The sequence below is a fragment of the Rhinichthys klamathensis genome, unplaced genomic scaffold (genome assembly GCF_029890125.1).
Source record: "Rhinichthys klamathensis goyatoka isolate OS25496 unplaced genomic scaffold, OSU_Roscu_1.1 h1tg000127l_1, whole genome shotgun sequence".
In the NCBI taxonomy this organism is placed as follows: domain Eukaryota; kingdom Metazoa; phylum Chordata; class Actinopteri; order Cypriniformes; family Leuciscidae; genus Rhinichthys; species Rhinichthys klamathensis.
This window is the reverse complement of record NW_026606664.1, coordinates 210,772-232,003: the sequence shown is the minus strand read 5'-3', so window position 1 is coordinate 232,003 and position 21,232 is coordinate 210,772. Positions and strand designations below refer to the sequence as shown.

General features: G+C 38.2%; 3 protein-coding genes across 3 annotated transcripts in view; 2 read left to right on the top strand and 1 right to left on the bottom strand.

The window, feature by feature from the left end:
- cpamd8 (C3 and PZP like alpha-2-macroglobulin domain containing 8) overlaps positions 1-13,017 on the top strand; it is a 36,176-nt gene extending 23,159 nt beyond the window's left edge. Inside the window, exons 29-43 of the mRNA XM_056256360.1 lie at positions 33-107; positions 1,155-1,320; positions 1,404-1,490; positions 1,575-1,711; positions 2,016-2,171; positions 2,428-2,490; positions 3,120-3,367; positions 3,474-3,561; positions 5,804-5,878; positions 6,053-6,158; positions 6,330-6,440; positions 6,527-6,739; positions 9,411-9,485; positions 11,686-11,878; positions 11,998-13,017. Of these exons, the coding sequence (XP_056112335.1) occupies positions 33-107; positions 1,155-1,320; positions 1,404-1,490; positions 1,575-1,711; positions 2,016-2,171; positions 2,428-2,490; positions 3,120-3,367; positions 3,474-3,561; positions 5,804-5,878; positions 6,053-6,158; positions 6,330-6,440; positions 6,527-6,739; positions 9,411-9,485; positions 11,686-11,878; position 11,998 (1,794 nt within the window). The 3' untranslated portion in view covers positions 11,999-13,017. The remainder of the gene's footprint in view (positions 1-32; positions 108-1,154; positions 1,321-1,403; positions 1,491-1,574; positions 1,712-2,015; positions 2,172-2,427; positions 2,491-3,119; positions 3,368-3,473; positions 3,562-5,803; positions 5,879-6,052; positions 6,159-6,329; positions 6,441-6,526; positions 6,740-9,410; positions 9,486-11,685; positions 11,879-11,997) is intronic.
- Positions 13,018-14,145: 1,128 nt separating this feature from the next.
- Positions 14,146-19,054, top strand: cimap1d (CIMAP1 family member D). Its single transcript, XM_056256364.1, has 4 exons — positions 14,146-14,386; positions 15,820-15,930; positions 17,512-17,625; positions 17,772-19,054. The coding sequence occupies exons 1-4, from the start codon at positions 14,338-14,340 to the stop codon at positions 18,248-18,250; spliced, it is 753 nt and encodes a 250-aa protein (XP_056112339.1). The 5' UTR covers positions 14,146-14,337; the 3' UTR covers positions 18,251-19,054.
- A 194-nt stretch (positions 19,055-19,248) lies between these two features.
- On the bottom strand, positions 19,249-20,473 carry cks2 (CDC28 protein kinase regulatory subunit 2). The gene is made up of 3 exons (XM_056256366.1): positions 20,297-20,473; positions 19,903-20,030; positions 19,249-19,719 (listed from the first exon to the last, which is right to left on the bottom strand). Exons 1-3 carry the CDS (start codon positions 20,359-20,361, stop codon positions 19,676-19,678), a joined length of 237 nt encoding a protein of 78 aa, XP_056112341.1. The 5' UTR covers positions 20,362-20,473; the 3' UTR covers positions 19,249-19,675.
- Between the last annotated feature and the right edge of the window lie 759 nt (positions 20,474-21,232).

Below are 21,232 nucleotides of genomic sequence, written 5' to 3'. Positions count from 1 at the left end.
GGTGAAAGTTGCTCTGTCCAATTCCTTTTAAGGGTGGGATTCATGGAAAGATCGCCTTGACTGCGTATGTGGTGGCAGCTCTTATGGAAACTGGGATTACAACCGAGGTGAGAGATCTTCCACATCTTGTTTACCCTGTATCCCATTAAACTACCTCTCAGTGAGGTCTCTTCGACAACCTTTTCACACAAATTTCCGGGATCCGTGTTAAGAGGGCATTCCTGCTTCGTAAGATGATGGGTGTGCTGGCAGAGAATCAACAGTATTTCTTTCAGCCTTGTGATAAGTAATCTAATATGGAAGCTTGCTGTCTAAATCTAAAGATGTATGATAAGAACATGCAGAGACAATGGAATTCTTTTGAAATGTTCACCCTGCTTACATTCCTTTCTTCAAACTTAAGAGATTTGACAGTTCCATTAAATGCACCATGACCGTGTTGCAAATTCTTTACATTGCCCAGCTAATGCATACATTTATGTTCATTGTCATTAAAAATGCAACTTGTTAACAAAAAAGAACTAAAATTGTAGGGCTGTCAAAGGCAACATGTTTGCATGCAATTAATTGGAACCAATTAGACCTGCATGATGGTGTCAATCATGATTTAAATATTTTAATTGTTTGACAGCCCAAATTTGAGTAGGTTCAGTCATTTGTACAATCTGAGTTTTCATTAACGAAACAGCACCTCATAACTTCCCGCTAAAGATTAGAGCCAAGTCTTTCCCACCTGCCCTCTGACATTTGGCTTTGGTAATGTGTGGCATTGTACTCTTCGAAGTACAGAAAAAAATATTAACTTCAAAGATCCACATCTCTCACTCTCAAATCGACTTGATGAAAAGAATACCAGTCAGATTAGCGTGCATGCCTGCTCAGGGCTAGCGTCCAGGTTCCATGAGAAAAAGGACATATGGTAAAGATAAAAGTCAGTCTGCTGATGCTAAGCAGATGAAAGATCATTAGCGAGGTTGTAGATTTCTTAGGAATGAAGGATTTAAATGGATTTGTACTGAAGGTATTTTGAAATTTAGCACAAGAAACACCTGTTAGCAGTGTAAAAGCGAAGCGATGTCTTAACATATTTTAGGAATCTTTCTCTATTTACTATCTTCAGCCAATGAATTGTTCTGAATGGTGCTTTTATTCAGGAGGAAAAGGTTGCAGTTGCTAAAGCAAAGGCGTTTTTGGAGAGCAACACATACTCTGCTGACGACCCGTATACTACTGCTCTGTCCGCATATGCACTCACTTTACTTCGCAGTCCATATGCTCCATTGGCTTTGAAGCGACTTAACCACATGGCCATCACCCAAGGTAATTTATCAAGGTGTCTTAAAAGATAGTTATTGGTTGCAATTAGCATGTTGTTGATTCCAATTGTTTTGCTATCTTTGCAGATGGTTTCACTCATTGGAGTCTTACTGGAAGCACTGTAACTGATGAGGACACATTCATGGGCTTCAGCGATGGCCTCTCCCAATCAGGTATCTGTCTATCAATCAATCCATCAATCAATTAGCTCACAAACGATATTCAATTTATCAAACTTGCTTTCTCTGCTTTTTTAGTTGTGTCAGCTGAAGTTGAGATGACGGCTTATGGTCTACTCACCTACACGCTTCTGGGTGACGTGGCATCGGCCCTACCTGTAGTTAAATGGCTGTCCAAACAAAGGAATGCCCTGGGAGGTTTTTCCTCAACTCAGGTGACAAATACGTTTTTCGGTCCTTGTTATTGGCCTACATTATGTTTGTACTACTTCTATTTATTGTGCAGCATGTATACAATCCACAAATTTTCTGTTTGCCCCCAACAATCTACTACATTTGCTAAAGTGTGCAAATGATGTATCCCACAATGCAATGCATTCAATCCAACAATGGTTGTATTTGTAACAGCATACTGCTCTTTTGGATACAATAAGTAATACACTAGAGTGCACAAACATAGTTTAGGTTAATTGTGCATTATTAAACTTGGGTTCTTTTCTTTTTTTTATTCAAATACAGGATACTTGTGTGGCATTGCAAGCCCTGTCTGAATATGCCATCCTGTCATATGTGGGTGGGGTCAATCTCACCATATCTCTGGCTTCCACTAATCTGGATTTCCAAGAAACTTTTGAGCTTCAATGGGACAATAAGAAGATTCTTCAAAAAGCTGTGGTAAAAATCATCCACAAACACTACTGACATCTCTACATTCTACTGTCAGAGAGGTATTTTCAGTGAGGGCCTGAACTTGATACGCCCCTCCTCTCAGCATCTGCTTGGCACATCACCCCATTTTGTGATTAGCAGTGTCAGTTTAAATGCGTGTAATTTTGATGTTGGACAGGGGCCAGTCGGTTAATGTATTTGCTTATGCTTGTGCCGGTAATCTGATTGATAAGTCTTGCATTTTCTCTCTCTCTTTGTTCAGATACCCAGCATTCCAACAGGACTGTTTGTCAGCGCTAAAGGAGAAGGCTGCTGTCTAATGCAGGTACTGTTTCTGGCAAACTCAAGACCACATTCTCTCTACGGATAAACGGTTGTACTCTTCGTCCTCCTCCTCCTCTTCTAGAGGCGAATCCCTCCGCCAGCTCTCTTTTTCCAGGGGAAATTCAGTACTAATGTTCACATTCCTAACATTATAATGGAAAGATCTGGTAAAATTGAAGTAATTGTATGCCAGGGGTATGTTCTTTCTCCTGTAATCTACCCCTAGATAGGATGGTCTACTCAAATATTTTTGGTACGATGTCCCTTTGAAACAATAGACTCATTCTAGGCCACAGAACAGCTCGAACCACATTAGCACCTTAACGTTCTGTTCTCAGGTTGTTTGGATGAAAAGAGTCAAGTTTTAAGATTATCTTTTATCTGTGAGCGAACAAATAGTTTGTAACAAAATCCCTTACACTACACTTTTGGCACGTAGATAACACAATTTGTGCTACAGACATGAATGAAACCTCAAATTTTGTGTCTCGTTTTTAGGAGACCAGGTGTACGACGTTACTCCTGGTTGTCCATAAAAATTCATATACAAAAAAAACCTAATTTGAATGTAAATGGGGTGCCAGGCAAAGACATCATGGGGATTCATCATATGCTTGTCTACATCTCCAGATTGATGTATCCTACAATGTGCCTGATCCAGTGGCTAAGCCAGCCTTTCAGCTGAAAGTCGACCTCAAGGAACCCAGACAGGAACAGCACATCTTGCCTTCCTCTCGACACATGTCTTCTCGCTCCCGTTCTCGTGATGATAACCGATCAGAGCTGAGTCGCAAGCGAAGGGCTCCTGTAGATGACGAGGACCCCGCGGCCCACAAAGATCACCTGGACTACAGTGTTACTTTGGAGGTTTGCACCAGGTAACAACGTCGACAAAAGGATTTGATGCATTTTTAAGTGTATTTAGAGATTGATTCTAGATTTTAGAAGTATGTTTACAGTCCAACTCCCCCTGTACTTCCTCAGGTGGCTGCATGCTGGCTCATCCAACATGGCTGTCCTAGAAGTCCCTCTGTTATCTGGCTTCCGTGCGGATGTTGAAAGTTTGGAGAGGGTAAGATTTCTCTCTCTCTTTTTTTTATTGTTCTGTATTATCTTAATCTATCCTAATCTATTGTATCTTTATTATATTAACTTCCCATCCTTTGTCACACTCACATTTCACATTATTTAAGGTAGCTAATAAAGACACAAGATTGACAAGGTGTCCCTATAATAGGACAGTGCATCTCTCTCGCTCTTTTTCCCTTTCTCTCTCCTTCTCTGCATGTGTCCTCTTGGCAGATGGACAGAGTTTACATCTGGAGGCCATTTCAAAGGAGGCAGTATGGCGCGGAATTTATCAGTCTTTCACTCTCTCACGAACACACACATAAACATAAACACACACAGAAGAATGGGCATTCATATTTGGGTTGTCCAATAAAATAAAAACATTAAATTATATATAAAATAAATATATTTGTAAATTTAATTAATACATTTTATTAAAATTGTATTGACATAATTATATTCTTTATAAAGTCCAGAAAATATCAGAATTATTATATATTAACTGGACTTTATGTAGGATATAATAATAATAATAATAATAATGGCCGTTATGTTTTTGTTTTATTGACACTTCTGGCATATAATTAACATGAATATAATTTATATTTATTAAAAGTATATTTTATAACTGCATTACATGCTGAGGATGAAGACAGTTATATGTGTGTGTTTTGTAAATATTATTGGTTCATAAAGGTTTCTGGCACAATCATATGTGAGGGTTATGCAGCTCCAGCTGGGCTTACAGACCCTCCACAGGGTCCACAACAGTGGCCTAGAACAGGAAATGCTCGGGGGGTCAACCAGCCCCACCTCCTCCTCCAGCTGGGGGTATGTGGGTAAATGGAGGTTGGTTTAGGTCACCACTGTTGTCCCCAGTCAACTGATTGTCCCTCATTAGTCATGTTATAGGTCCCAGGCCTCATGTCCTCCACGCTAGTAAACCGATGCTACCTCTGGAGCCGTATAACGTGAGCTGACTCGACGCTCACCGCGGTGGAACGTGTCTCATTAGCGCCATTAGCCAGTAACGAGCTGGCTTTACACAGCCACCTCTGGCTGGCCCTATGTTTATTGCACGACCCCGGCTGTTCACATTCCTCGTTTCGCTATGGGAAACGAGATTGCTTACACCGTCACGTCTCATTGTTTTAATTTATAGTAAGGGGGAGGACATGCTTGGAAGATTGTTTGCTTCTCATATATTCCACAGTGAAAATCAATACTTTTTACAATGAACAGTGCTATAAATGTCGCAATTACGACAACGATCTTTGGTCCGCAAAGCATCAAGTTTCCTTTTTTAGATTTTTATTTTGGCAACATTAACAAGCAAGGCTTTCTCTGACATCATGCTCTCTGCTGTGGCTTTTGGACAAATGAAATCACTCTTGGTCATTTATTTGGGGCTGTAGTCATACTGTGTATGTTTGTGTATGCGTGTTTATGTTCGAATGTGTCCTTGTGGCGCCAGCTCACATTGGGCCCCTCATAAACTGTGTCCAAGTGCTCGCCACCTTTCTCTTTCTCACTCACACACACACATAGGATGTTAGAATGCATTTGGGAGGAAGCAGTGTACAGATACTCACATACTGAGTGCATGACATGAGAAGCAAAATTGAGCAATTCAACTTTATGCAAATTTGGAGTGACATTAGTGTGATAGCTAGCAGGTTTGAGAAGATATACAGTATGAAGGTAAAGAGATGGACCACTTGTATGAAAGGAAGAATCACAACGCATAATATAGTGGCTAATCTATCCACATTATTTTTCAATGCGGACGTATGCTTTTTACTGAAAATGTGCGAGACTTCCGATTCATTAGCCGCTAATAGGTAAATAACTAGAAGAAATATAAAGTGCAGTAAACTTTTGGGTGTTGTGATTACAACACTCAAATGAACCATTCATATTTTTGGTAGGTTTAGTTTATTTTTATTATACAACTGATGGTACCTACATAGAAAGTGACTGAGACATTTTTTCCCCCTCATTTCTCCCTTTAACGTAGCTAGCTAAATGCTAGCTTGTTTTGGAGAATCTTAGTTTATGCCCAAAACTTATCTGGCTAACCAAGTTAGCCACTTTCATAAAATAGCTTACATGGGTATTATTGTCCTTGTAATGAGTGTACTGTAAGACAAACCCATTTGTTAAATGGCACATTAGCTTTAGCTTTGAAGTTAGCATTGTTTACAGTGCTAAATAATCATTCTTTCTAATAATCTTGTTCCCAGCTGCTGTTGGATAAGCGAGTGGGGCTAAAGAGGTATGAAGTAGACGGAAGGAAGGTTCTTTTCTACTTTGACGAGGTGGGTTAATGTTGCGTAATGACAGCTTGGTGTAGCGCTAGCTGCACATTTACACAATTTGAGAGCTGTATGTTAAAAACTTGAGGTTCAAGTTTCATATAACTCCAGGTGTTTTGTCAGGGGGGCGTATTAAAGAATTGTTGTAAAATCCCCTGGTCTCTTGTCTTTCCACAGATTCCCAGTCAGTGTATGACCTGTGTGGCTTTCAACGCCGTGAGGGAGTATATTGTGGGCAAGACAGCTCCAGTGCCAGTGAAAGTCTATGACTATTATGAACCAGGTAGGTTTGGACAATCCTACTGCATACAAAAGAGTACCGTTGTAGTACCATAGTACAAAAAAAATGGTGATTTTGTTTTTTTTAGATGGTAATACCATTGTACTTTGGTATACGAATATGGTAATCTATTATTATGAATATGGTAATCACATTTTGATTGACTTTGTACAGCATTTGAAGCCACTCGTTTCTACAACGTGAGCGAGAGCAGCCCACTAGCGCGAGAACTGTGTGACGGCACCACATGTAATGAAGTGGAAAGCTCCAGCAATCATTGGACAGGTCAGTACATCTTTGTCTTCTAGTAGATCTTCTTCTAATAGCACATACTGTACTTGACACTTAAAGACTATTTCACCACCCCCCAGGCTTTGTGCAAGGCAGCCAGTGCAATAACATCTTTGACTGTCCGGAGGAGGAACACTACGAGCGCTGTACATGTTATCGTGACTGCGGATATGACGGCGAGCCAGTGTGTGGTTCTGACGGCCAGATCTACCAGAATCAGTGTCAGATGGAGGTGTCCGCTTGCAGAAACAGCACACGGATAGAACAGATGCCCTTCAGCCACTGCCCACAGAGTAAGTTCTGCAACCTCCCTGTGAATTTATAGCCTAGACGTGTCTGCAAGATATGAAATCCCTTGTGCATCTTAAGGAGCCCAAGGTTTTGGAAAGCTGTATCGTTTTTGCCAAGATTTATGCCATGTGATCTCGAACCAGGTGCTACCCTCTCCAGACACTCTTAGATGAAGTCATGCTCATTGCATAATTAGAGACATGTTTTTTCCTTCCTTTTAAGAGGTTCATTTGCAGGACTTTCAGAAACACACAGGCACTGACATGTGCAAGGAAAACCGCAGATGTTTCGGCCAAACAAACCTTCGACCTGGGGGATGGATTCAAGCAAATCTTCTTAAGAAAGGAGCTCGGAAATTTAAGATAAATTGCAAGAAATTTGGAATAATAATAAGTGCCACTCTTGGAAACTCTCTCAAATATTTACTCAAGAACATATTTTTCTAAATATTATACTTAACAAGAAAATGACAGGCTTCGGTGTTACAGTATCTGATTGTATGGCGGTTCTTGCTGAAGACTCGCTGTTCAACTCAATGCAATGACGTCTTTTTGCACTCCCTGCAAATTATATAATAATATTTTCGGCGTGACTGGCTTGTTGGGAGTCCAGCACTCAGAGTCAGGGATTTCTAATGTGCCACGTATTTTAAAATGGAGTCACAAAATGGAGTGTACTGTTGCATTAGCACTGTAATGCTTAACATTTGAAACAACCCAATAAGTTCATTAATGGCATACCTTTGCTTACTGATTTAAGACAAATTAGAGGTTATCCTAACTTTAAGAGGGTATTTATGATGATTTTTAAGAACATTCTTTTCAGGAATTCAAATGATTTTTATGTTGTCTTTAGCACAATCTTAAGAAAAAATATAAGAAATGACTTTGGGCATTAAAATATTCTTAACTTCATTCTTAAGTTAAAATAAGAAGAAAATAGCAGGTAAGAAAAAGGTTTTGTGAATCCGGTCCCTGGTTCGGATCACCGTAATGTGGATCAGAGGTTCCAAAGCATCATATTGGTCTTCTGTTGAGATTTTGTATCTTGCCACTTGACATCTGTTTTTTGTTGTTGTTTTTTCCATATCATAGGCGAGATTAAAGCCTCATCCACTTACGCATCAAAGACTATCAAAGTGTTTTCAGTGCTTTGCAATTATCCATGTCCAGACTGGCCCGATTCAAGGAATCAAACCCCTGTTTTCGCATACTGAGAAAGACTGAGGTGTGTGTACCTGCTTGGAGAGGGTAGGAACAGCTGTTCAGGTGCTGCATTTGCGGATGATATAAACAAACACATACATACTCTCATACACACCAGTATATGGTGTATTACAGGGTTCTCCAAATGACAGAGTGCTTTTGTCCGAGGCCCTTTAACAGTGAAAAGAAAGGGGGGGCAGAGGGTTAGAAAAATCCTGTCACATTCCTTTCCGACGCGCGGACCAACAACAAAGGGGCTTTCTTGTTTTACAGAGGACCGCCATCAGGAAGGGGACACAAAAAAGGTTACGCGGGAAATCTGTGCCAATGTGGTAGGCCGCGGTACAGTGTAGGGCTTCGCGATTGTTTTATTTGCAGGTCCCCTGATTTTGATCAAGAGAATGGTGTTCGAAGTTTTAGGAGCTGTGCAATGCAGGGTATATACCCTAAATCAGAATTAGTTTTGGTCTAAGTTTAGGTCGTTGTCTTTTTAATCTTAGTCTACTTAAGATACACTTACACAAGTATACTTAATTAACTTTATATATTTGGGGTTTCGCTTCAATATTAAAAGTTCTTAGAAGTCTCACATTTTTCTATATTAAAATGTTGAATGTAAGCAAGATTCTAAATATTGTGATTGTTTTCAAGATTTTTTTTTTATTTGGCACCAACTTTCCTAAAGATTGTGTCATTAGATTAATTTTAAGATTGTTGGTGATGTTTTAAAAAATTCAGATGTCTTATTGTCGGCCAGTGTGATTTATTTTTGTGAATCATACAAATTGTCTGTTTCAAATAATTAATTCAAAATTATTTAGTGATTTCAGTTGAGCATCATTTAAACAATTCCTAGAAGTCTCTACATCGCATTTTTTTATATAGTAAAATGTTTTTTAAAAAATGCATAAGTAAAATTATTTAAAATTATTTAACTGGTTCGTTTTAAGTAACATGAATATTGTAATTATTAAAAAAATAAAAATTTGGCATCAAGATTTTTTATAGATTGCGTCATTAAATTAAATAAATTAATCTTTTGACTAAAAAAACATTCTAGAAGTCTCCATCACATTTTTCATATTAAAATGTTTTAGTAAAAATATACATGTGTAAATATTGATTTTTATTATCATTTATTGTTAAATTGGTTCATATGAATTTATATAATATAGTGGAAAACGTGAGAAAATTAACATGGGGTAATTTAAAGCTTATTTTTGTGTTTTATTTCATACATTTAATTATTTTGGATCTACTTGAAAACAAAGACTGTTTGGTTGAAAAGAATTTCTCAATGTCATACATCAAAATATAAAGCCTAGTGGCATCACAAGTGCAAACAAATGATTCTAGACCTGGAACTGGAAACCAGAACACTGAGCAAATAATGTATCTAATTAATGTAAAGTATTGCAATGAACATAAATGAACATGACTTGTTTACGTATGTATTGTCATCTTCCAGTGGGGGAGGCCGTAGTAGAGCGAGAACATGCTACAGGAGAAGAACCAGAACAGGAACCTATACTCATTCCTGCAGGTATCATCCTCTCCTCTTCCTACTTTTCTTTGAACACATCTGCGTCAGCGCCCTGCAGGTGTGAGCGTGTGCCACACATGGGCAGGTGTTGAAGAGTTCAACAATCAGAAGCTACATGCAAAGAAGCTTATGCGTGCACAGGCCTGAATATCGGCCCAGACTACATTAATGCTCGGATAATTCGCATCCCAGCCTCCTGTCGCTCAACTCGCACCCTCCTGTATAGGGTTTGGCCTTTTCAAATACCATTAACTGCGAGCAAAAGCTAGCTTGGTTTGATTTGAAATCATTCATCAGAACTCAAAACTTAAATATTTCCAAATAGCCCCTGGAACCTGCTTAAGTGTTCCCAGGTTGGAGATCAATACTGTACTACAGTATCTTTAGCAGGATTTATATCCCTCATATTCTTCACTTTAATAACCTCATTGGACAGATTGTAACATGAAATTGCACTATGAATAGAATTAACAATTAATTCAAGATATATTCTCTGAAACTAAGTCTTCACAATATTGCTTCTCAAGAAAATGTATCTTGTTTATCTATTTTTATTGGAAAACAGGACAGAAGTACATTATTTTTGTAGTGTATTACCCTCAATGGTCGTAATTTGATGATGAAAAACATTACAACCATTTAAGTAGCACAATTAGTTCTTATGGCAAATTAGAAGTGCTCATGAGGTGTGTGTGTGTGTGTGTGTGTGTGTGTGTGTGTGTGTGTGTGTGTGTGTGTGTGTGTGTGTGTGTGTGTGTGTGTGTGTGTGTGTGTGTGTGTGTGTGTGTGTGTGTGTGTGTGTGTGTGTGTGTGTGTGTGTGTGTGTGTGTGTGTGTGTGTGTGTGTGTGTGTGTGTGTGTGTGTGTGTGTGTGTGTGTGTGTGTGGGTATGTGTGTCTGTGTCCTCTGGAAAACTCCCAGGACTGATTAGACTGTCTCTTGTAGAGCTGTTAAGACTTGCCCTGTGTTGTGTTTGGGCTGAGAAAATGTGTCTATAGGGCTGTGGTTGTTGGGGTTCCTCAAGGTTATGGTTTTGGCCCGCTTTTATTTTAAGTTTCCTTTACCTGGATGCACCTGTTTAAATGTTTGCAAGAATTTAGTGGGGTTTTTTTCTTGAGGTAATTACCAGGTTTGTTTGTCTATTAATGCTTGAGGTGACTCTTGGATTTGTCATTTGTAAATATGTTTGGGAAAACTCAGATTTTCAAGCCACATCACCTGCGTAGCAGAAATATGTGTTTTGGAAATCTGTGAGAGCGTTTTCTAGACACAGATTTAGCTTAGTCTTAGATCGAAAATGTTCTTTGAAGCACAGACATGATTCTCTGAGAATATGTCTAACCCTAACAAAATCTCAAAAAGATTTGAAAAAAAAAAACAGATATGCATGTCAAATAATTTACATTTATTTTACTTTTCAGTTACCTTAGTTTTAGGTATGTGTATGAATTGTATATTATTTTCAAAGGAAAACATGGAAATGAGTAGCCTTTAATTTCAGGTGTAATTCCAAACCGCAAGGAAGACATTTATTATCCTTGATGATTAAGTGGTGCTGAGCAGCTGTGTTGACAAAAGTCTCTAAACTGGGATTTGACTTTTTTTTCTTCTTTTTTTCTTTTTTTTTTAGGGATTTGACTTTGTTTTTTTAAACATTCTCTGTGGAAAGATAAATTAGTTAAGATACCCAAGCTATGAATTCCTAACATTAGAGATACATTTAAACACTTGATCTATTAAAATACAGTATAGGACAGTAATAGAATCAGCTTGAGTTGCTGCTTTATATATATATATATATATATATATATATATATATATATATATATATATATATATATATATATATACACACACGGTATATGCAAGGATCACCCCCTACTGGCCATTTTGTGCATGCATTTCTTTTTCTCAGTCATCTTTGAGTGGCAATAGATATTTGCTAGCTGCAGTTATTTATTATATTATTTTTATTAATAACTGTTAAAATATAAATTTAACTGCAAAAACATGTTTTTAGGAAAAAGAAAAGCGGCCCAAAAACATACACTTGAGGAACACCACAGCCATAATAAAGGATTAAAAAAAAATTGTAATCTTGATTTCCAGAAAAAAAGAATATCCCTGAAACAAATCAAACAATGCTTTTGTCAAAGACAGCAAATTGTTCTGCAACGGGATTGACTGCTTTTATTTCATAGGAGGGGAGGAGCCAGGTTCTATGGCTGAAGTGTCCTACTATTCTTACGAGTACGACCCTGACACGGACAGCTTTTCACCAGAGAGTGAGGAGAAGTTAGTGCCAATAGAAGAGGAAGAAGAGGCGGAAGACACCGCACAACTTCTGGGTGGACATATCCTCACAGTGGACACAAAGGACTCACCTGAGCGATGGTGAAATACAATGCATGTATTGCTGTCACTTTAAGAACTTTTTCATCCAAGAAATGTACAACATAATTTACGTTTATATTAAACAACTTTTGTCTGTTTCTCTGCCTCCTTTGCAACAGAGACCATTGGCCACCAGCAGCAAATGCGAGAGCTCCACATTGTACATTCTCTGTGAATATGTTTGTGTGAAAGAAGGGCTGGAAAAGAGAGGTGCCCCCAGCAAGATGACAGCTCTGCGTGTGTATGTGTGTGTTTGGGAAAGAGAAATAATATCAGTACACTCTGTTTTTAAATTAATTTCCAGAGCTCTTTACGTTTAGTGATGGTATGACGTCTCCCTCTATTCCTCTTGTAATCTAGTTTTAATAGTCCAGTATTTATGTTTGTAAGTATAATTCACCTAAGAATCAAATATTTTTATTGTTTTTGTTTTCTATCTGTGGTATTTATTTGTAGCTAGTGCCTTTGTTCGTATGGTTCATTTTTTTTATTTTCTCACTTCCATGGTCAGATCCTCCCTTCTTTCTGAACACAATCTACTTGTGTGGTTTTACACCCCGTTAAAATGTGCTATGATTGAAAGTGCACTTCCAGAGCAGGACTTTCTTACGAAATTGTGTGTTAAGGTGTGTAGCTACTATTTTTACTTTTTGATGTCTGGTTTATTCCCCTAAGAGGAGACTGCAGCTGATAAATAAGCTTCTTTCCCAGTCTACCCTATGCTAAATTAGTCTTTGAATCAGAGAAAATCAACTCTGATACATAAACTGGAATATGATTTGTACAGAATATAAGCTATTTTGTCTAAACTGCAATACTAAATCAAAATCGGTAGGCCCATGCAAAATATGCACCCGCATAACTTCAAACAAAATGCCTCTGTGATCATTAAGTTAATTAAATATATTGGTAAATTTGATTATGCATTCAGGTGTCAATAAGAATGTATTACTCTCAAAGGCCTGTTTAACATACTTTACTTCTCTATCTATGCAGAAAATGCATTCGCAAAGTGGCCTATGTGAATTTTGAAAATCATTGTACATTTTAATGGACCTAAGATGAATTTAACCTTCAATGATATCAAATACAACACATACAACAAAAAGTCAACGAGAATAAACTTTATATGCAATCTGTATTGTGTGAAAGCTTTCTTTTGCTATGCGTGAATTCCAATTTGTATACTGCCCGTTCTATATAATATGCAAAATTAGGATTAGTGAATACCAAATCATAGTATGTTGAAAATAATATCTCAGCTTGACTATTTTGTGTGGATTTTCAAAATAGGCTAACATTGCTCACAATCTGTTATTACAGGATTTTTTGTGTGTGTGTGTAATGGTTCTTGTATGTGTAAAGCCCGAAGTTTACTTCAACTGTACACATACACTAAGCATTTGCTTGTTTAAACTAGAGTATCTTTTAATCCCCACAAAACAAAACCCCTGGTTAACCGCTTCAGCTTCTTCAAAGCTCTCTGAAACTTGTTTAAAGGTCCCGGCAACACATCGACCCGATGTGTTTCTGCGTCTGCTGGGTCAGCTTGTGAGAGTTTGTCTATGTTGGCATCCATCTCCAGTTACCACAGCATCAGACGGCACTGTTAATGTTTAATGTTTGTTTGCTGGTCGGTGGACATGTTCACCTAACTTCCCTCCAACTTCTTGTGATTTTTAAAAGCATTCCCAGAATTGTATACAACGCATTTCAGTTGGATAGGAAAATGGTGGTACATACTCTTTTAGATGTTTCTTCAGATGTTCCTAGCTTCTCAGTTGCTGAGGGCCCTGTCTATGCAGCTTTGCAGGGGGGCCCCCAGCGGCTGGTCTCCCTGGCGACCCAAGCTTGATGATGGTTTGTCTCTGCTCTGATGAACAGAGAAAAGCATGAAAGAGAAACGGTAAGTGAGGGGAGGGATAACTGGAGATAGTGTTACATGTCAATGAATTCAAGTGATGACACCTTTGTGCTTCTGTCTCTCAAACGCATTTGTATATTTAATGGGTTTGGCAGCCCCTGATTGAGTCAGTCAGGTTGAATGAAGATTACTCCAAAGCATCAGTTTTCCACTTGGGTGGCTTCGGTTTTGGCTTTGGTGGACGGTTGAGAACTTGACTGAACTTGTCCAATTCAAGAGAGGTCAGAAAGCAGAATTTCCAACTGATTTAGTGAAGCTAGGAAGATGAAAATGAAGAGGTCCTCGGCTACTACCATCACCTCAGCTTTGACGATATTGTGAAGATCTTCACCTAAGTTACTTTTGGGTTTTTGCAGCTCGGAACAACTGATACTGACGTGAATGTTAATTCCTCCTTGAGCTCTGTTAGCTTACATTTTATGGAAAAGTTGGCATAGAGATTTGATAGTAAGTAGGTCTCTGTCCAATTCTGCAGCTAGCAGACAATATATTTCTTGAAGTAAATGGTTAAACAGTCCCAAATGCGATCGTGACTATGAGTGAAACGGAGAGGAAGCGTCCGGTCATTGCTGGTAGAGAAAAAGGTGAGCTGTTATGAATATTTGTAAATACTAAGTGCTATGCAACAATCGTACCTTCAATGTGAAAAAAATGTGTTTGTAGGAAATATTAGCATGAATGCTGCCTCTTGTCCAATAAAATTGGTGAACCGACGTTCCAGCACTGGGACTTCACAGCAGCGTCATCTGTGATTTTTAACGGGAATAAAAGCGAGGCTGTGAGGGAAAGACATAGGCTAGGGCTACATCTCTTCAGTGGGTTATTCTATTATGTAATGTTTTATTTCTTGTTATATATATATATATATATATTTATTGTTCTGCTTACGAAACACTTTAAAAACATCTTTCCAAGACATTTAGGCAAAAAAACTCCATGATGTGAAAAATTACAAGTGATTTAGGAGCTTTATACAGGTTTTTACAGCGTATGCCATTGAAAACCCTATAATTATATAATCTTAAAAATCCTATAATCTATCCCTCACTTTCATTGGTCGTGGCGCTGCTCTGAATAAGGGATTTTGCAGCGGTTCTTTCTGCAAACTACATCGTTAATGCCACTAGGTGTCACTCTTTATGAGTGAATCATTAAATCATTTAGTCAACCGATTCGTTAAACAAACTGGTTCATTCATAAAGGTGTGCTGCTGCTAGGAGACCCGTGAACTTGGAACTATTTTCATTGGCGGAGCAAAAATAGACAAATTGGCAGCATATTGCGTCCAAATACATTAGGCTACAGTACTCAATATTAACTTATTGTTTATTGAAAATAAAGTAACTCTTGTTTTTGTTGTATTGTTTAAATATGTTTTTAAAAAGTGAATAAAAACATCACAATAGCTTTAAACGCAATAATTTTGGTTGACCTAAGGGTTCTTCTCACTGTTGTGTAGTTTGTAAAGCTGCTTAGGGAAAATTGAGCTGCTAATTGATATTGACCTTTTTTCTTTCTTTAAAAAAAAATGTTACTATAGCAAACATAGTGATGTATTTTGTAACAAATATTATGCTTCCAATGTTATTATGTCCCCATCAAATTCTCATTTAAATGGAGAGGAGTTACTGTTTCACACTTTCAGGGAGGTTAAGATAACTGTGCCCAGGCCTGAAAAAACATGCTGAAGTAAATGTGAAAGAATGTGCTGTGCTTCCAGTAGCCCTTCTCATGCACACAAACATTTGTGGGCTGATGTCATGGCATTCCCCTGGTAGTATCAGAGAAGATATAGCCAAAGGCATTGTCTGTCTTCCACTCCAGGAAAAACCATCACGCCACTGCGATGAGCTCACATTCCTGCTGGGCTGCATCTAAAGGGTGTGAATCTCCCTAACAGATTCTGTCACAACTGCCTGCCAAAAAATGCATCACTAAATATTTCTGATTACTTGCACAAGTAGGGCTGTGCATATGTTGTGCACACATGACATGTGTTTTCCAATCTTGTCTACAGGGCCAGGGCCTGGTCGATACATCCTTCCACCGGCTATCGGCTTTGTAGGCCACGATTTTACCAAGTCAACGAGTCCTGCCTTCTCTTTCCATGGCAGGATGAGTAACAACAGTGAGTTTGTAATGACTTAGCCGGTGAAATAATTTGCAGTGAAATAAATTAGTTCAACGGAGAATAATGCAAATATAAATGGAACTCTACAGTATTTTTCTATAAAAATCCTTTTAGCTGATTTTTACAACGAGGAACATTTGCAAATCATCCATGTTAACATTTTCATTTAAAGGGATAGTTCACCCAAAAATGAAAATCTGTTCATCATATAAAGCGATTGTGTCTCTTAAGAAAATTTAGACTAAACCACTCGATTCATATGGATTATTTTTATGATCTATTTGTGAATTTTTAGAAGCATCAAAGTGGTAGTTGCGTAGTTGTCTATGGAGGGAGAGAAAGCTCTCATATTTCATCAAAAATATCTTCATTTGTGCTCCGAAGATGAACGATAGAATTACGGGTTTGGAACGACATGAGGGTGAGTAATGAATGTGTGACTGAACTATCCCTTTAAATCATTTAGTTCAAAATCCTGTATTTTGCTAATGTCACCACAAGAGGGAGACAGCTGCTGGACATTTCCATTGCTTATCATTAGCACCGACCTAATTTATTTTATTCATATTATATAATTTTATTTCACATTATTATTTTAAAGAATAGGGTATGATGCTGCTACATTTTGCCTCAAGGCAGCTTTTTCTTGCTCCAGATTATATTCAAAATATTATTATTTATCCTTTTATTTTATAGTGATCAGTAAGCAAACACACACACGCATATAGTAAATTATGCTTGTTTTAATTTAAAATCATGTCATAAAGGAAGTTAGTGAAAGGCATTTTACCCCGTATTGCATATACTTTAAGAATTGAAATATTACAAATTTAAATACATACCTCAGATGGTGCACCACTTTGTATGTTTTTTTCTTATTCACTTTGGGCACCTCTTAACTTTTTAAAATTATTTTTGCATTACAGTATATTACAGTATGTTGTACATCTTGGATCTGTGATATTTTGTGACATTCTAGATTTAATATTTTTAGGCATTAGCTATAAAATTCTGCAACATTTTATTGCATGTGATAAAATTAAAAGGGTCTTGTAACCTACATGTAGCATATTTAACTAAATAATTGCATATACCATAAAAACATCCCAGCTGGCATTTTAACGTCGAGTCACGGTTGAATCAACGTCAGGTGCCAGTGTTGGATAACCGTTGAATTTTGTTTAGATTTTGCAAATCATATTGCAAATTGGATTTTGGAACAACGTTATTTTTTCTACTGATATATTTCAACAAAATGTTTAAAAGTCATGGTTGTAAAAATAATGTTGATTTGACGAACAACTCAATTTTTTTTTATATTTCTATGTTGAATCCGTAGTGAGTCAACAACACAACTTCAACTATTTGGTGTTCAACGTTGTTTTAATGTTGAATTAATGTTTTTTCATAAACTGACATTATTTCAACCACATTTAAACGTTTAATGTCAGCCGAATGCCAGCTGGGATGTGTATTACAGTTTACTTTCATATTCAGCTACACGAATACTGTGATGTAAAGTGTGACATTTTCTTTCCTAAGTGATGTAATGCTGTTTATTCTGCTTTGATCGTACAGTGCATAGCATTGACTGTAGTCCAGGGCCTAAATATCATATTGATGCCAAACTGACTCGCTTTGGAAGGGACGGCACTCCCGCCTATTCCATACATGGCAGGATGGAAAATCGAGGTAAGTCGGTTATTCAATGTGTCATTTGTTGAAACGGTTAGTGATATACTGGTCGACTGATCCACTTCATGTCGAAACCACCAGGAAACACTTAGCTGGAATGGACTGAGTTTGACAGTTACCCTTGTTGTATCTGACAATTGCAGGAGGAACCTTCTCCACCCCTGGACCAGGAGCATACAGCCCTGAGAAAGCCCCTCTGTGCAGCACCCATCGCAAACCACCGTCCCACACCATGGGCTGCCGCACTCAGTATCGCACCGTGGACACCGTGCCCGCCCCCAACAAATACACCCTCCCTTCTCTCATGGGCTCCCACATCCTGACCAAAACATCCAGTGCCAGTTACACCATCTCTGGGAGATGCACATCTGGAGGTCCGGCCGAGGACTTATCCAAGACTCCAGGTCCTGGTAGATATAACCGCACAGATCCCAGTGTCTACCTCCCGAGGCAGCCTGCGTTCTCTATGTTGGGCAGACACGCTGCTGCGAGGGAGTCCACACTTGTACCAGGTCCTGGAAGTCATAACCCAGAGAAAGTGACAGTGCACAAGCCCAGACCTCCTGCTTTCTCATTAGGGGTCAGGCACTCAGAGTTTGTGACCCCTTTAGTGGTAGATTAGTAGTATAGACCATTTTGGTGTTTTGTGGGCGGAGCCTACCTGGTGGCAGAAAGCAAGTGTGGGGTCTCTGCTGGTTGGAGTAATGGGCGTGGAGAAAGGTATTTCTAATTGTTGCGAAAGCTGTCTGTCAGGGTTTCGGGTGGGTTAGGGTTAAGTTTCTGTTGTCGCAATTCACCTTTCGGTACGCCCATTACTCTGACCAGCAGCTATCCCTGTTTTGCAGAACAGGAAGCTGTAGGAACTGTGGAAGCAAGCCACGGAATAAAAATATTAAAAAGGTAATTGCGAGTTTATATCTCACAATTCTGACTTTTTCTTGCAATTCCGAGTTTATATCGCAATTCTGAGAAGAAAACATCAAATTCATGCTTTGATAGTAGGCTAATCATCACAGGTTTCATCAGTTCAGTCTGTCCCGTTTAATGGCTTGCAACTATAAACAGCTTCAAAAATTAAGAACATCTTTTTTTGGCATTCCGAATTCATGCATTTTTCCTCTTTTTGCATGGATCTTGTCCATTTTCTTCCTTGTAACCAGTTTTTCTGCTACCACAACATGTGCGCAACTGTAGTGATGCAACTGTGCCGTCTACTTCAAAAATGGTCTAATTTGAAGGCTGTATATGTAAATACTACTTTTCCTGACTTTTCATCCAAATTTCATCGCATTCTTAAAAATGTTTGATATTTTTCATACAGTGATCTCTGATGTTGGAAATATTCAGCATTCTCACACCATTTGACCAATGAATTTCCAAGAATGTTCCTGGTTACTTTTCCACACACTAAATAAAATTGCTGATATTTTTCATTCTTGGATATATATTAAAAGATTTTTTTTAAATATTTGATTTTGTGTATATATTATCAGCTAGATTTTTTGTATAGTGTGAAAAAAACATTTTCTATAGTATCCGCTGTCGCTTTACATGAACAAATATTGATTGTTATGTCATTATTTAATGTCACGTAACACTGATTACAAATGAGGATGCGAGTGAGCTAATAAAAATAATATTTATTGATTTGTCAACAACAATTGAAGAACAAACAAATGTTGACTGCTCAAAATACAAGGTGGAGATGTTAACAAAAGCAGTTCAGCAACGAAAAGCATTGTAGTGTACAACAAAAACTATTCCTTCTATTCACGACTGGGGCGATTACTTGACCTGAAACACCATCCAACTTATTTTACATGACTTCAGTGTAGATCTAAAGAAAACACTTTGGAGGAGGCAGCCAATTCCCCCCGGGCTCCTGCTGCCATCGGTTCTCCGAATGAAAGGGGGAGGAGGAGTAACATTTCATTACCACTGATCTGCAAATAATAAAACTTATATACAAATCACAACTTCTGGAAAGAAATGCACTTATGGTCAGATCCAACCATGTAGTTTATCTTCCGATGATAATCTTGAAATTTCATTCCTTGGGAAGCGGTCTTCGGAATAGCAGAATGTGAGGCTCTGTATAAAAAGAGTGGAATCATGGTTTTGGAGAATAATGGGCAGCGTTTGCTGATAGTTGGCTCAATTTCACCCACCACACCTAAAATGTGTCTCAAAATATGAGAGCTGCCAACCTAGACAGTAATTAAGCTGTCAAAGTAGGTTTTAAAACACAGTCCTGGTCCACAGGTAAGTACTAACCTGGTTTATGGATCATGTAATGGATCCAGCCCTGACTTTGCTGGACTCCCAGTCCTCTCCATTCCTCCTCTGACATTAAGTGGGAGGACGGCACCAGCTTGGAAAGCTGCTTGGGAAGCATAACATGTCTATGTGGAAGGAGAGGGACAGTAGTATGTTATTTTGACTGACATATTTTGAGTATGACTAAACAGCTTTTTAAAAAGTTTTTCACGCAATATAACTCAGCAATGACGACAAAACCCGGAAAAAACGTTTTAAACAAACAGTTTTCAATCATTTGCGGATGTTTTTAATATGAAACAGCCAAATGACATAACAGCCATCATGAAGTATCACGTCACCTCGAAACTGAAGTAAACAATTAAGTGAAAAAACGAGTGAAATTCCTCACCTGTACTCGTATTCCTCGTCGGAATACTTGTCGGAATAGTAAATCTGCTTTTTCGTTGAAGACATTTTGGGTAAATGTTAATTTCAGGCAAAATCCAATGTGAAATGCCGGAAAAACTCGCGGACGGTCGTCACAGAGTGTCAATGTTTTCCTGTAAAGGGCGCCGCTTCGGGTTTGAACTCAAACGGTCCCTCGCGCGCCTCTGATAGGTTGAGGGAGTCACTCGCCGTTTAGGCTCCGCCCCCTTCGCGCGCGCCTGCGTTTGATTGACAGGTGTGCACGCGTGAAGAAGACGTGTTGGTCTGGTAAAGTGTGCAAAACACTCAAAATGATTTATTTAGTCAGTGCCATATGTATTCTTCTTGTGTTATGTCTGAAAGCATCTCTTGAGATCTTCTATACAGGACAATGTTTTGTAGGACTTTTTTTTTTTTTTTTACTCGTTAGTCGTTTCAGGCGTGTGAAAGTAAGTAGAAGTGTGATACAGAAGTGTGAAACCCAATGATGGCATGTATGCTGTTTATGTAGACTACACAGTAATTTACTTTGATGACCTTATATGATATGATTTGACAGTGGTAATGCGTGTTAACCTTCTCTTTACGCCCAAAAGTCTTTGACAGCATTTTAATTTTTTTCCTGTCAGATGATCAAAAGATGGCAAATGATAGTCTCCTCCTTAGTTCACCATTATCCCGTGTGTTTTAGATTTACACATCAATTATTACACAACATTTTTCAAATATATTGTAAACCAATGTATTTTAAATTTACATTTCAATACAATTTTCTACAGATTTTCTATAGAAAGTAATTTCGCCCGTCCCTCAAAAAATCTTATGTTTACAATGGAGGTCAATGGAGGAATAAACTACAATACACACTGTTTTGAGTACAGCCACAATACTGTTTGAGCTGTTTTAACTTGCACTGACA

Coding starts and splice junctions, on each gene's coding strand:
- cimap1d (XM_056256364.1), top strand. CDS start 14,338: ATGAGTGAAACGGAGAGGAAGCGTCCGGTCATTGCTGGTAGAGAAAAA. Junction 14,387..15,819: donor CATTGCTGGTAGAGAAAAAG/GTGAGCTGTTAT, acceptor TCTTGTCTACAG/GGCCAGGGCCTGGTCGATAC. Junction 17,626..17,771: donor TGGCAGGATGGAAAATCGAG/GTAAGTCGGTTA, acceptor TGACAATTGCAG/GAGGAACCTTCTCCACCCCT.
- cks2 (XM_056256366.1), bottom strand. CDS start 20,361: ATGTCTTCAACGAAAAAGCAGATTTACTATTCCGACAAGTATTCCGAC. Junction 20,031..20,296: donor GACGAGGAATACGAGTACAG/GTGAGGAATTTC, acceptor CCTTCCACATAG/ACATGTTATGCTTCCCAAGC. Junction 19,720..19,902: donor TTACATGATCCATAAACCAG/GTTAGTACTTAC, acceptor CTTTTTATACAG/AGCCTCACATTCTGCTATTC.